This window comes from Pleurodeles waltl, chromosome 6, assembly GCF_031143425.1.
Source record: "Pleurodeles waltl isolate 20211129_DDA chromosome 6, aPleWal1.hap1.20221129, whole genome shotgun sequence".
Taxonomy (NCBI): Eukaryota; Metazoa; Chordata; class Amphibia; order Caudata; family Salamandridae; genus Pleurodeles; species Pleurodeles waltl.
In genome coordinates this window covers 1,274,367,187-1,274,381,642 of record NC_090445.1, presented here as the reverse complement: position 1 = coordinate 1,274,381,642, position 14,456 = coordinate 1,274,367,187, and the positions used below count along the sequence as shown (strand labels likewise).

At 43.3% G+C, this 14,456-nt stretch overlaps 1 protein-coding gene across 1 annotated transcript in view; it reads right to left on the bottom strand.

Annotated features, from left to right (window-relative positions):
* The window catches only part of LOC138300801 (microsomal triglyceride transfer protein-like), a 498,282-nt gene that overhangs the window by 149,805 nt on the left and 334,021 nt on the right, over positions 1-14,456 (bottom strand). Inside the window, exons 13-14 of the mRNA XM_069240573.1 lie at positions 12,757-12,968; positions 10,384-10,481 (exon numbers count right to left, since the gene is read on the bottom strand). Coding sequence (XP_069096674.1) covers positions 10,384-10,481; positions 12,757-12,968 — 310 coding nt within the window. The remainder of the gene's footprint in view (positions 1-10,383; positions 10,482-12,756; positions 12,969-14,456) is intronic.

Sequence of the window (14,456 nt, the reverse complement as noted above, 5' to 3'; positions counted from 1 at the left end):
AATGGGCAATATAGACAGAAAATCTACCACTACATTGTTCCTCCCAGGCACATTCACAATTTTATAAATATAATCCTGAAAAAGGATCATTAGTTTGGACAATCGTGCAGAAACAATCAATCTATAAACTGGTAAGGAGTTTGTGATCACACAAACATCCTTAAGTGATCTAGTAATTACACACAGACAAAAGCGATCACCTCAAAGATAGGATATTTGTCTTCAAGTGGTGAAACAGAGTATGATGTAAAGACTATTCATGCCCATTAATACCATTCTAGTTCAGGCTTCTCCAACGAGTAGCTCACAAGCTACAGGTAGCTCTCCAGCTTACTGTAAGTAGATCTGCTGTGAGCACCTCCGCCTACTAAATAAGACCCTTTTTGGGATGAATTAATGTAGTAAGCCAAAATTATACATTGCAGACACAAATGTGTATTTTCGGAACTCATGAGATGATGTCTGGAGACAAAGGGCTAAGGGCTGCTTTTCCAAAATACATTTAAAGAATTATGTGGGGTGACTTATTACAATTATCATGGCTTCCATGCCAGGGGCTTTGCAGTTGTTATGTATTATCCAGGAAGAGGCATTCCAAATTGACATAAGCCTTTTTCACATTACCTGGTGTAACCTGTGTGATCACTGCTAATAATTTTACATATGGTGGCCAGGACTGTAATCTTATCTGATGTGGTCGTTATTACAACACTAATAATATTAGTAGCTCACAATGATTTTCATTGAACACAAGTAGCTCTTACTACACAAAAGGTTGGAGACCCTTGTTCTGGTTAAAACAGCACCTACTCCGTGGCTGCTAGAATCAGTAGTGATTACATTAATCGCAGACGGATTGTAGTGATGATAGGCAGAAGCTTTAGCAATGTCCTTCCCAATTCTTGAAAATCAAATTCACACTCCTTAGTCCATGCTAACCTGCTTGTTCTTCAATAGCAGTCAGATGTGAAAAGACCTTGTCAAAAAAATTGGTACATAATCCGCATAAAACTCTACCATGCCTAAAAAACGTATATTGTCATTCTTGCTCTTAGATGGGAGATGTCCCTAAATAGTCTCAACTGGACGAACACAAGCTCTCAAGAGCATCACTACTGATTTCCTGACCAAGATACATCACACTCCCAGTTGCAAATCAGCACTTCACAAATTCAACAGTTAATCCACTATTCTCCAAAATTCGAAACACCATTTCCAGACTCTCATTGTGCTCCACTTTGCCCTTCCCCATAACTGAAACATTATCCTGGAATAGTTTAATCTCACGGAGATTCCAAACTGCTGAGGCAGAAGCTAACCCAAAATACATGTGTTTAAACTGAAATAATCCATCAGGGGCAATGAATCAACTCCACTTTTTACTCACTGCAATGTCGACTTTTAATGATATGCCAATGGTATATCGAAATTGAAAAATCAGTGGGCATCCTCGATCATGGTTTGCATCTCACCAATCGTTGGGAGAGGAAATCAGTCATTTATAATATAGTCTTTCACTTGCCTAACTTCAAAGCACAAAAGGACTTTTAGGGTTAAATTATCATGCTAATAGAACGGGGGCAATCCACTTATATGTTGAATAAGCTTCCCTGCCTCCTTTGTCCCTTCCTTCATCAGCAAGAAAGGGACATTGTGAACTTTATGGACTTTTGGTTGGGCATTCTCTTTTAGGATTATCTCATGTTCAAATCCTAACAATTTTCCCACTCTGCCCAAAACACTTTAGGAACTTAGCTAACATTTTCTGGCCCATGAAAACCTCTTCATGCACCAACAGAGCCTGTTCTGGACTAATTAAGTCCAGATCAACATATCAGTTTTGTCAGTCAAACCAATCCAAAACAGGTGGACTCCCTTTCACCACATATCACTTTCCTTCTGGTTTTCGTCCTTTAAATCTGAAAATCTCCACTGTACCCTTCCATATGAATAGCAGATACACACAGTTTGTCTTCTAATTTGTTCACAAACATTTCCTTCCACAATCGCATATGGCATTTCTGAGTCTGCTTTCACATAAATGCCCACTCCCCCAATGCTCAAATGGCAAGTTGGTTTCCTTTTTCTCCCCTTTTCTGTTATCAAAAATTTGCAGAATTACACTCTTTTTAACATTTAATAAATCCCACTCTCCTCCTAGCACATCCTATTTGAGAGAACCTCCACCTTTCGGACGTATCTTCTTTATAATTTTTTATTCCTACATCCCTTTGAAATGTGCACCATTATTCTGCAAAAACTTCAATTTTGTTTAAATGTGAGAAATGCCTTCCTATATGCCAAATTACTTTTAATTGCACAGTGGTAACATCTCTAGGTGTCGTGACCTGTGAACTTAGCACTTGCACCTTTAAAACACCTAAGAACTCATTTGACGGATTACAACTAACGATTTGAACACACACTCTATTTTTTGTATATTAGTTCTGTATCCTGTCTTCACCAAGCTGACCTGGGCTAATCCACAGTCCATCCTTCACCACACAATGCACTGGTGTTGGACAGGGGGTACTATGCCATCAAACTTAGGCACAATTTATACTCCAACAAGCCTCTTTTCACAGGTTATGATGCTTTACTCAAAATATTCTCTCAACTCTATTGGTACAATTAGCATTACCTCCACGTCCTCTCCCTCGCTTCCCTTCATTTCACAATAAGCCGATCTCGACTCACCAGGCACCTCCCACGTGACCAATCACCCTTTAAAAAGAGACCCCCCCCCCTCATCTTCCTGAGTAGACCACGCAACCTGACACAACCCAAAAAACAAACGTTTTGGAGGGCCCGACACACCAGGGATGGAGGGAGGATGTAATGAATAGAAGCGAGGAAAGAGGACTCACAGTAATGCAAATACTAGGTAAGTAACTGAGGCATTACCTTCATTACACAATGAGAAGTACAAAGCAATACAGGACAACCAAAACGCTATGCACAAACTCAAATGTATTAAAGTAGAAAGACAGAAAGGAACCACTATTGAAAAGTCATAGTGGACAAAACCTTAGACCCAAACACCTGATCCATAGCCACCTCCAGAGCAATGCGATAATGAGAAGCAAAAGTCAAAGGGAAAGAACATGTTGCTGCCCTCAGATCTCAGCAATGAAATTCCCTTGTATCTCTGTCCAAGATGCAGACATAGAACGGGTAGAACGACCCTGCATTCCCACCAGAGACAACTGGGCAGAAGCCCTGTTCGACCCCACCGACTTAAAGAAGAAGTGGAACGGGTCACGTGGTGAGGCGAGATTGCCTCTTTGTGTAATGAAAAGAAGCAAGGAAAGAGGCCTCATAGTAATGCAATTACCAGGCAAGTAATTGAGGCATGTTCCCCCTTAGAAGCGAACAAACACACAACTGTTTTAAGAATTAACTCTCACCTTCAACTGGGAAAGCATTTCAAAAGAAATAGTTGCTGGCAGCAACTTGACTGCTTAACCCCTGCTCAACCTCTGCGCAGCCAAGGTTGTAGCGGTTATGTCCTTGGACCGGCTCATGGGGGAAGCGATGGCACTCCCCCCCTGAGCCTCGCCTCGGCACCTCCAGGGCAGGGATGGAAGTGGAATCGCTTGCCCTTCCACCCCCGCCTCCCCATGACAAATGTATTTTAGGCCATTTCTGCCCCCCTTGGGGCAGATAGGCCTATTTTTCTTAGGCCTATCTGCCCCCAAAGGGGGGGGGGGGGTTAGGTGGGGGGGCAGAAACCACCAGACACCAGGGATTTAATTTTTTTGTGACAATTTTGCGCAAGGGGAGCGAACCCTTAGGCAAGGGTCGCTCCCCTGGGGGACAAATGTATTTTAAGCCATTTCTGCCCCCCTAAGTGGTTTATAGGCCTTGAAACCACTTAGGCACCAAGGATTGGTGTGTGTGTATGTGTGTGTTTTGTTTGGTGGGGGCAGCCCCTTGGGCAAGCGTCACTCCTCATGGGGGCAAATTACAGTTTGCCATATCTGCCCCCCTTGGGGGCAGATCGCCCTATTTTTGGAAGGCCCATCTGCCCTCAAGTTGGGCAGAAAGCCCACCAGAGACCAGGGAAGATTTTTTTTTTCAAAGAAAGAGGGTGGGCGTATGACCATACCCCCACCCCAAATAAATGGGGCCAAAGTTGTTCTGCCCACTGGTGGGCAAATGGGGCAATTACCCCCAATTCACTCCCCGGGGAGCATAAAACCTACTAGATGCCAGGGAAATTAAACAAAAAAAAAAAGTGGGGTGGTGGCTACCAACTAGAATGGGCATGGTGATGACCCCACCCCAACTAAAAGGGGTAACAGTCTTTCAGCTCTCCCCCGCACACTAAAACATCTTATCCCACAGCAAGCAAGAGGACATTCGATTATTTTGTGTTTTGGTTTTACGTTTGGGCCATGAGATCTTGTCTAACTCTAACAATCGTCCCACTTGGAATGGTGAGGGCTGCACTTTTTGTACTTTAGGACATTACCATGTAGAATAATCCACAAGACCTAGACACATCGGAAAACTAAGCATCTGGGTGAGTCCAGGGTGGTGTGCTTCACATGCACCCGCACCATTTTCTTACCCACAATGCCCTGCAAACCTCAAACTTTGCTGGAAATCACAGTTTTCCCACATTTTTGTGATGGAACCTTCCGGAATCTGCAGGAATCCACAAAATTCCTACCACCCAGCATTGTCTCATATATACCGATAAAAATTCTGCCCCCAATTGTCAGCCTGAAAATGTTTGTTTTTAAACTATCCCTTTGGACAAATTGCATTCTGCCTCAGGGACCCTTCTCCTGGGGCCCAAGTATTGATTAAGGAGAGGAGGGGCTCCATCTTTGAGCCTTTAATGGCCCTGGGGACCCCATCACCTGGTACATAGCAGTTTCCCTGGCTGCACCGGCTTGGGCAGGGAAACTTGTGGTTGCACCCTCCTGGTGGGAGCATTTTTAAAACTGCGAAGAAACTGGAGCAAACTTGAAATCTGCTCCCAGCAATTAAGGGCCTTAAAAATGCTCCCACCAGCGGGAGGCAGACTTGAGATCTGTTTCCCTGCTCGCACTCCTGTTTCCAATTCTAAGAAAGAAACATGAGCACCACATTTCCAAATAGTGACTGAGCCGCAGTGACCTGAAATGTGGTAAAACCAAATCAAAATAGCAGCCAATTCAGGAAAATTTTGTAGTGTTTCGCTACATTGGCCCAGTCCTGTAGTACTTAAAAAAGTTTGGGTTGTATTATTCCTCCTTTTGCCTTAATAATATTCTGCTGCATAAACTGATCTTAATGATGGCAAGGATGCCATTAGGAAAGCCCAGTTGGCTAAATACTTGCACATGATACATGCATATCCAGTGATTTACAAAGCACAAGGTCAACGTTCGTCTAAGCTAACTTTCACCCTTGCAAATTTGGTAATCTACAGTGATTACAAGGTATAGAATACATTATGTCCAAATACATTACTGAGTTTTATTGATCAATGGTTTTACTTTTATACAAACGGTATGCATCTCTTGAAAAAAGTGTTAGTGTCAGGTTTTAAATTCACCAGTGCATCAGCAATGGCTGCCACAAATGTCAAGGGGAAAAGCAGGGTTGGTTTTGTGGGGGGGGTGATAAAATAATTTTTTTAAAAAAAACCTCTTCTGTTTCTGCTGCTGCTGCCAGCTGCCTCGGTCCTCTTTCCTCGCTTGTGTTGTTGTCCCAGCAGTCCCTGAGACACCAGCATAGGTTCCCCCATGCAATCCTGGCCCTGCTCCCACATTTTACATAGCTTGAGAGCAGCGTCAGGATTGGTCTGAGCAGCTTGGTCAGCCACTCATACAGTGCACTGGGGTCTGAGTGGTGCAGTTTCTCCAACAGGTTGAAGAAACCTAAGTGTGCCTGTCAGTTTGGCTGGCCTAAGATGGCTGGCCAAACTGACATGTGCACTTAGTGCACTGACTCCACTCCTCCTCCTCCCCCTCCCCCTCCCATGGACCAGCCCCACCCCTCAAAGCACATGCTGGCTGAGCCAGCAGCTGAAAAATAAAACAATAGTAAAATATAGTTTTATTTTTCAGCTGCTGGCTCAGTCAGTGGGGTGACACTACTTTGCCATTGCGAAGGAGCCGCCCCGTACTGCATGATGTTATTTTTACTGTCTGTATCCTCATAGAATGTTAGGAGCAGCAATATTATGTAGGCAGCTTTGCTTGCCATTGTCTTGGAGCATATATTAAAAACAGATTTGAAGGTAATCTTGGTCAACTGGAACTGCTCAGCAGTTCCGTCAAATACTGTAGAAGAATCTATTTCTCCCTATAGATTGTGTGATGGAAGACTCTTTGTAAATAAAAGCTAGGTATTAATGGAAAACAAGCACTATTTTCTAAATGGTGATGCCGGCACAGCGATACAACCTCTGTGGTAACACATTTTAATTCTTTGATGAATAAGCTTTAAAATGACCCACTGGTTCACAACCATTTCACTCTAGGAATTCTCATAGTTCCTGGTCATGCAGGAAAGAGAAAACACATTTTAATTTAGAAAGCTGTGTTTAACAGTGTGCCTTCTCTGCTATAGCTTTTCCCTCCAGCTGACCTCTAGCAGTATTATTGCTAATAGAAATCATCAGACTTCAGCAAATCTGAAGAGATGATGAAGAATTTCAAACTGCACATTAGGCAGCTCAAAGTGGAGTAGGAGTTATTCATAAAATTGATTACAGAAAGCGTTTTTAAGGTAAAATAATTATTTCCCCTGTTGGCCTCCTACGTTTACTGTCCTTACATTGCTACCATCTTGAATTAGATGGTAACAGTACTAATGTCAGATGATGAGGGGTGCTCTTCTGACTGGCACGTAAACTGGCCAACAAATCTGACAGCTACTGCAGCTATGATCTGCGTCACAGCATTGGCAGATGCTCTCCCCAGGCAACCATAGGACACACAAAGCACCAGAGGGACTCCAACATTATCCTCCGGTTCACATCTTCACATTAGTCTATTCAGTGAATTAGTGTTGTTTCAAAGCAAAGAGCTGTCATTCAGATACACACCATGGCCATTTTTCAACAAGGGGCTGAATGTGTTGTTCTAATAGAACTTTGAGGGCATCTAGTGGAAAAACATCAGTGGTTTCAATTTTCAACAGAGAAATATTTTTTGGGGATCCAATGGGTTCTTAACTGTGATAGTCAGTTGAAACTGAAAACCATACACTCTAGTCAGAAACCTTTCTACAATACAACCATCAGGTACACAGCAGTAACATTTAAAATATCTATAAAAACAGTTGTCACAAAAATATAAAATACCTATTAATAAAGCCTAATAAGGATTACAGTACTGCTATCTTCTGTTCCCATCTTTTGTTCGGGTGGATCAACAACACCAAAGCTCTGTCCTTATACAGTAATCTGTGAGATTCCATGTAACAAAATACCTGCCAACAAACTTTAACACAGCTTACTAACAGTCAGCCCTTAAAAGCTCATTGCCTTTAACACAATAAGTAAGACCTACTTGCTTTGTCATAGCAACATCATCTTTTCCCAGTGAACCGATAAGGCTTCTGCGCTTTAACAATGGCATGACATTCTATACAACACTGGCCTACTGAAGTATGCATACATTGGTAACCACCAGGCATACATATATAAAATTATAAATGTAGAGAAAATTACTGCTGGCAAAAATGGCCTACAAAAGGCCCTAACAAGCATTGTCACAGTGAAATTTTTTACCAGAGCTTGTCAGCGTGGGTGACCAAACCAAAACCCTAGCCTACTATGGTAATCTGTGGGATTACTTATAATCAAGTGCCTTTCTACGGACTGTAACATAATGTAATAACTACTGGCTTTGTCATAATGTTTCATAATAGATCAAACCTATGAAATCTAGCATGGCTTATCCGTCTGGACCAAAGAAGCATTTACCCTCTACCAATGGCTTTACAACCCCATGTCTGCCTTTATCTTTTAAGGATACAGCCTATAACCAGGAGCGGCTTGCGGAGCGCAGAAGGGAGGGCGGGGCGCTTGTAGGGGGTGGAAATAAACATTAATTTTATTAAATAAAAAAAAACACTTACCTTCTCTGCCGCGGCAGCCCTCCTCTGCTGCAGGCAGGCACAGGCTCCCAGTCCTGCCCTGTGGCCAATCCTGACACTGCTCAGAGCAGCATCAGGATTGGCTGGGAGTGCCCAGGCAGACTGGGAGCCTGTGCAGGCTCTCTCCAGCCCGGCAACTGTGTTTCCAGGTTGGAGAGAGCACACTGCACATGTGTGTTTGGCCAGCCTGAGAAGGCCGGCCAAACATACATGCGCAGTGAGGGGGAGTACTGTGCACTCCCCCTCACTCCTCGTCACCTCCTTGGCCCGCCCCTTTTAAAGAAAACGATAATAAACAAAGTTTATTATAATTTTCATTTAAAGATTTTGCAGCTACCGATGCTGGCAGGTGGGTGGCGCTCCTCCCCAGTAATGGAGGAGCCACCCCTGCCTATAACCACAAAGTAAGCCGATATCTCTGTTTGTCACTGATATTTTATCAGCTTTCCTACAGAAACTGAGACTTACAAGTGTAGCCAGGTTGTAATAGATTTTAAAACAATTTACTAGAAGGCATAGTGTTAGACCTGACAGCCTTAGGGTGGTCACCCCTAACTTTTTGCCTGGCTCCCTCCACTTTTTAGATACTGTTTTTGCTGGTTTTCAGGCTGTGCGCAATTTACCACTGCTAAACAGTGCTAAACTGCATATGCTCCCTCCCCTTAAACATGGTAACATTGGATCATACCCAATTGGACTATTTAATTTACTTATAAGTCCCTAGTACAGTGCACTATATGTGCCCAGGGCCTGTAGATTAAATGCTACTAGTAGGCCTGCAGCACTGATTGTGCCACCCATTTCAGTAGCCCCTTAACCTTATCTCGGCCTGCCATTGCAAGGCCTGTGTGTGCAGTTTCACTGCCAATTCGACTTGGTGAAGTTGGATTTAATATTACTATTTTAGAAATGCCACTTTTAGAAAGTGAGCATTTCTCTGAACTTAAATCTTTCTTTGCCTTACAATCCACATCTGGGTGGGTTTAGTTGACAGCTCCTTGTGCATTCACTCAGACACACCCCAAACACAGGATACTCAGGCTCACTTGCATACATCTGCATTTTGAATGGGTCTTCCTGGGCTGGGACGGTGGAGAGCCTACCCTCACACAAAGGACTGCCACACCCCCTACTGGGACCCTGGCAGACAGGATTGAACTGAAAGGGGACCTGGTGCACTCCTAAGCCACTCTTTGACGTCTCCCCCACTTCAAAGGCACATTTGGGTATATAAACAGGGCCTCTGCCCCTACCAACTCAGACACTTCCTGGAGAAGAAAACTGGAACCAGAACCTGCATCCTGCCAAGAAGAACTGCCTCTCCTGCCCAAAGGACTCGCCTGACTGCTTTCTATGAAGGACTGCTGCCTTGCTGTTGCCCTGCTGCCTTGCTGCTCTCTGGCTGTGGTGAAAAAGTGCTCTCCTAGTGCTCTCCAAGAGCTTGGATAGAGCTTGCCTCCTGTTCCCTGAAGTCTTCATCTCTTCAAGAAGGACTCCTTGTGTGGTGAAATTCGACACACAGCCTGCCAGAAACAACGCACAGCCTGCACCGTGGTGAAAATTTCACTGCACACCAAACCGGAACGACGCAGCCCTACTTCGCAACGAGAAGATCAACGCAGCGCCAGTAGCCGGAACGATGCAGCCCGACTTCCAGAGAGGAATCGGCGCAGCGGCTGCTGTGCGGTAGAAAATTCGACGCAACGCCCACCGGATCGACACAGCTCCTGTGACTTCGTCCTGCCAGCGCAGGAAATCCACGCACCGTCCCCGGGGCGGCTGAAAACCCTGCAACCCGAAGAGTACTTTGTGCTTGAAAGAGACTTTGTTTACTTTTAAAAGACTTAAGACACTTTATATCACTTTCCAGTGATATCTCAACATTTACTTATTGCATCTTTAATCGTTTTGACCTGCATTTATCCAGATAAATATTATAAGTTTTTCTAAACACTGTGTGGTGTATTTTTGTGGTGCTATATTGTGTTATTGTATGATTTATTGCACAAATACTTTACACATTGCCTTCTAAGTTAAGCCTGACTACTCAGTGCCAAGCTACCAGAGGGTGGGCACAGGATAATTTAGATTGTGTGTGACTTACCCTGACTAGAGTGAGAGTCCTTGCTTGGACAGGGGGGAACCTGACTGCCAACCAAAGACCCCACTTCTAACACATAGCAATCTGAAACCTTTAAAAATGTGCAGAAAAGTAAAAAAAAAAAACGTAACCAGATAATTTCTACGACAACATGAAACCTAACAGGCAAATACCAACTTTACCTGCCATAAGTCCTGAAAACACAGAGGACCCACCAAGCCTTGAGAGTCGGTTATAGTTATTTAATTGGGTGTCTTTCAATACTTGCTGAAAAACATTTCTAAAAAAAAAAAGAACAACAAAATTAAATTGAGGCATAAATCAGATATTTGTGACACTGGCATTTTCTGCTACAATATATACTTATGATCTCTCAAAGCAATATGCACCCTCCCACCATTCACTTTGGTAATTACTTTAATGACCTTATCTGTATTTTTTAGGTCTGGTCTAGAGACAGTGTCAGCTGGTTTTCCAGGCTCCTTTCATCAAAATTATTAAAAATTATTAAAAATTAAAAAAATGTGGACACATATACATAGCTAGAGGGACTTTAAGTCAGCCCTATTCATACATTGGCCTGTTCAAATGCCATTCACATTTTGCTTTCACAACATACAGCATGGGCAGTGATTAGCATATTTCAGCCTTTGGCTTTCTTGCACTGTGACGCCATTTTGTCCAAACATATGAGCACATCTGTCTAAAAGGAAGTGCCATCGCTGATCGGCCTGTTAAAATTGAAAAGAGTTTCTATACCACTTCTAATTTTGCCCTCCTGGTAGGAAGTACTCATACAGTTCTATATGAGTGATATGTGATTTTATTATTTTAAAATTGGAAGCATATGACCTCCAAACATTTTTTCTTTTTCTTTTCATGGCATAAGTATGCAATAAAATAATTTGAAACATTAACTAACGGACACGCTTGCCAAGGACATACCCACTAGCTTTTCCAGTGGTTGTTTTGTTATCAGTAGCTAATCATGTTCCAGTATGAGTCTTTAAAAATATGTGTTTAACAGACATGGTGGAAACAGGGCATTTTGCCTAAGTGCTGCTTTCCCATGTGAGGTTATTGAGCAAATCGTAGAATACTGAAGGAGTGGGCATACCATTCTCGCATTCAATCAATTTGCATGGAAGAGATCCATTCACTGGATTTAAGATTACAGGTAATTCAAAAAATTTCTTTTCAATGGAAAGTGCGGCAGAGCTATAACTACAAAGTGTCATTGATAGACTGTAGCTGTGGTCCAGATGCACTTTGCATTTAAAAGGCATTTTTGTTTTGCTAATAACTTTGCCACTGCTTGACAAATGTTCATAAAGTTAGAATGATCACAGAACTCCACTTAGAAAGCGTGTTTTTTTTGCTGCAGTAGTTCTTGAGATAGCTCCAGTTTGTAAAAAGTGTCAGTGGTCTACCTGCAGCAGAACTATTTTGCCTTTCCTAGGTTTGTGTTTGGCGGTGATTTGGTTATTTGACGTGCACACACTGCATCACTCATTACACTTGTTTGTACAGTAATGCCATCAATAATGTAATCTGTGATGTCATATCTGATTACAAGAGTGTGGTTTCTGATTATGTGATTTGAGATGTCATCAGTGCTGTCATGTCTGATGTCATAAGCAATGCACAGCAGGTTTGAGTTGCATACCTTTGTATTCCTGGCCACTGTGGGCTTTAGTGGTGCAACCATAATTTTACTTCAACTATGTTTATTTCGGGGAATTTCTCAGGATTTTTAAATACATGGTAAAGTTTTATGAGCAGAAGAAACCAACGTAGCCTACATGTAACAAGATTTTTACATCCATTTCCATGTGTTTTTATTCCACTATTCGAAACACTCTTTGCAGCCAACCCATCCCACCATGTGGCTGCTAGCCTATGGCCACAACCTTTGGCCAACCCTGTGTGCAGCAAAGCCTGACAGTGCATGACCTATAGGGGTTCGCAATAGTAGTTGGAGCTCTAGCCAGGCCATGCATCCAACACTAGAGTAGCCAACCATCTTTTTTGTTGGGTTTGACATCAGGGGCAGGCTCTATGTCCATGCACAGACGGGCTGGCCTGCACCTAATATCCAGTGTGGCCTAAGGTGCCCTTCATATCCATCACAAGGGGTGCAGCCGCATAGGCTGCTGCAAGGTCTCTGTTGTCAACCCAGTCAATCAAAGGCTGTGAGCAGCATGTGGTGGCCTTGCCCACCCTTTCCTGCAGCCAACTCTCACTGAGTGAGGTTGAGCTGCAGGGCTGTTCCAAACCTTTTTGGGGTTAACCCTCACCATTCATCCTAAAGCCATATGCAGCATGGGTTGGCCACAGGGCCTGCACCCAATCACCCTTGATTTTAGAGATCTATTGCAACTGATGTGTCTTGGTGTACTGCTTAGGTGGTAATGTATTTTGAAAAATTAACACCAGATAGTATGGATCAGCAGTAAATGTGTGAAGGTATTAAAATCGTCCACAGTGCAAAGCAAAGGGGAAATGTAAATGGCTCTGCTGTGGAGCACTGTTAAGGCAGAAAGTTATTTCTTCACCTTGCTGAATGCTGGGAGCGCAGAATATTGTTGATCTTGGAGAGCAGCAATTTAGAAGTCTCTTTGTCCATTGACTCCAGAGCCAGGATAATGTTCCTGAAATCGAAGAGTGATGGTTCAGCAAGCAGTAGGATCTCAGCAGCAGCCAGTCGAGCATTCTTCTCATAACTTTCTCTGTTCTGATGGAAAATCCGCCGGAGTGTCTTTTTCACCTAGCTCAGAATGAGTGAAATGGTTAGCTTTGACCCTAAGAAGGCTGGCAGTGCATCACGCATACCAACTTTAAATTGTACCTATCAACTTCAGAAGCAACATATGACTGTATTGGCTATGTCACGAAAGGAGCAGTAATAATATTCAAGATCTGTTAATATGGCCATAACATTTGGAAGACTGAAATTCGATCACCAAGGCAGCCACTGCCCAGTAGGAGATTAATAAGGCACTGATTACAAATTGTGGGCTAACTTGATTTCGGCACAAACAGGAATACAAGTCATAAACAAACTGCACGAAGCACGGGTGTCTGCGCTGATAAATGTGAACTGCAAGAAGCGCACAATCCAATACTGTGCGATTCAGAAGAAGAAAAACAAGTGCAATTACTGCATCATCCCTTATTCTGAAGTCCGTATTTTGAAATTGATGCAAACTGCCACTTGCTCACTACTCATCTCATTTTATTTTACCCACAACTATCCGCGCATCTTGGTTCTTGCTGGGGCTTAAAGAACAGGTTACTTACCTTCATTAACGTTCTTTCTATTAGAGCCTCTATTTAACAGTAGATTTCTCACCTTTCGAATATTTCCCCAGGTATCAGACTTGATCCAGAACACTTTTCAGCAGTACCTCTGGTAGCCTCCACACTAATGCCGTTCCGCTCCGGAAATTACGTCAGGCCACTCCTATGCGTGGACACCAGTTGGTTTTGAAGCTGTCGCATCTCTTGGCGCAAAGCCCCAAAAGCCAGTTAGTTGTGACCAATGTGCAAATACTTAGACTTGGGATCTTCTTAATGGAGAGAGCCTGATTAAAAGAACTTTGAGGATAGGAGCGTAATTGGGGAATCTGTGGTTCGAGAGAGTTTCTGAAGAAAGAACGTTACACAAGGTAAGGAATTTCTTCTGACAGAGACTTTTAACCACAGACTCCTCGCATTTTGAGTAGGTGCCAGACCAGTACCTATTAGGAGATGGGTTTATGAATGTGGTTCAAACCGAATAGTCCAGCAGGACCGTGCGGATGATATCCCTCTCTAGTCGAACCTGGTTGTCCAGACAGTAGTGCTTTTTGAACAAATAGAGTGACGCCCACATAGCTGCCTGGCAAATGTCCAGATCAGGTACTCTGTGTGCCAAAGCAGTGGTAGCAGCTTTGGCCCTAGTAAAATGAGCTTGTAGTCCTTCTGGAGGCTGTTTTTTGGCCAATGCTTAGCAGATCTTGATGCAGAGTACAGTCCAGCAGAGCAGGAGATGGTTCATTTCTGCACATCCTTACCTTTTTTTAAATCCAGCAACCCCACAAAAAGCTGATCGTCCAATCGTTGCTCTCTGGTACATTCAATGTAAAAGCTCAGTGCTCCCAGCAATCGAGCCTCTCTATTCCCTTAGAGAGGTGAGGCACAGCATAGAATGCTGGCACAGTGATGGTTTGACCAACGTGGAACAGTGTTGCAACTTTTTGCAAGCAGGATGCTC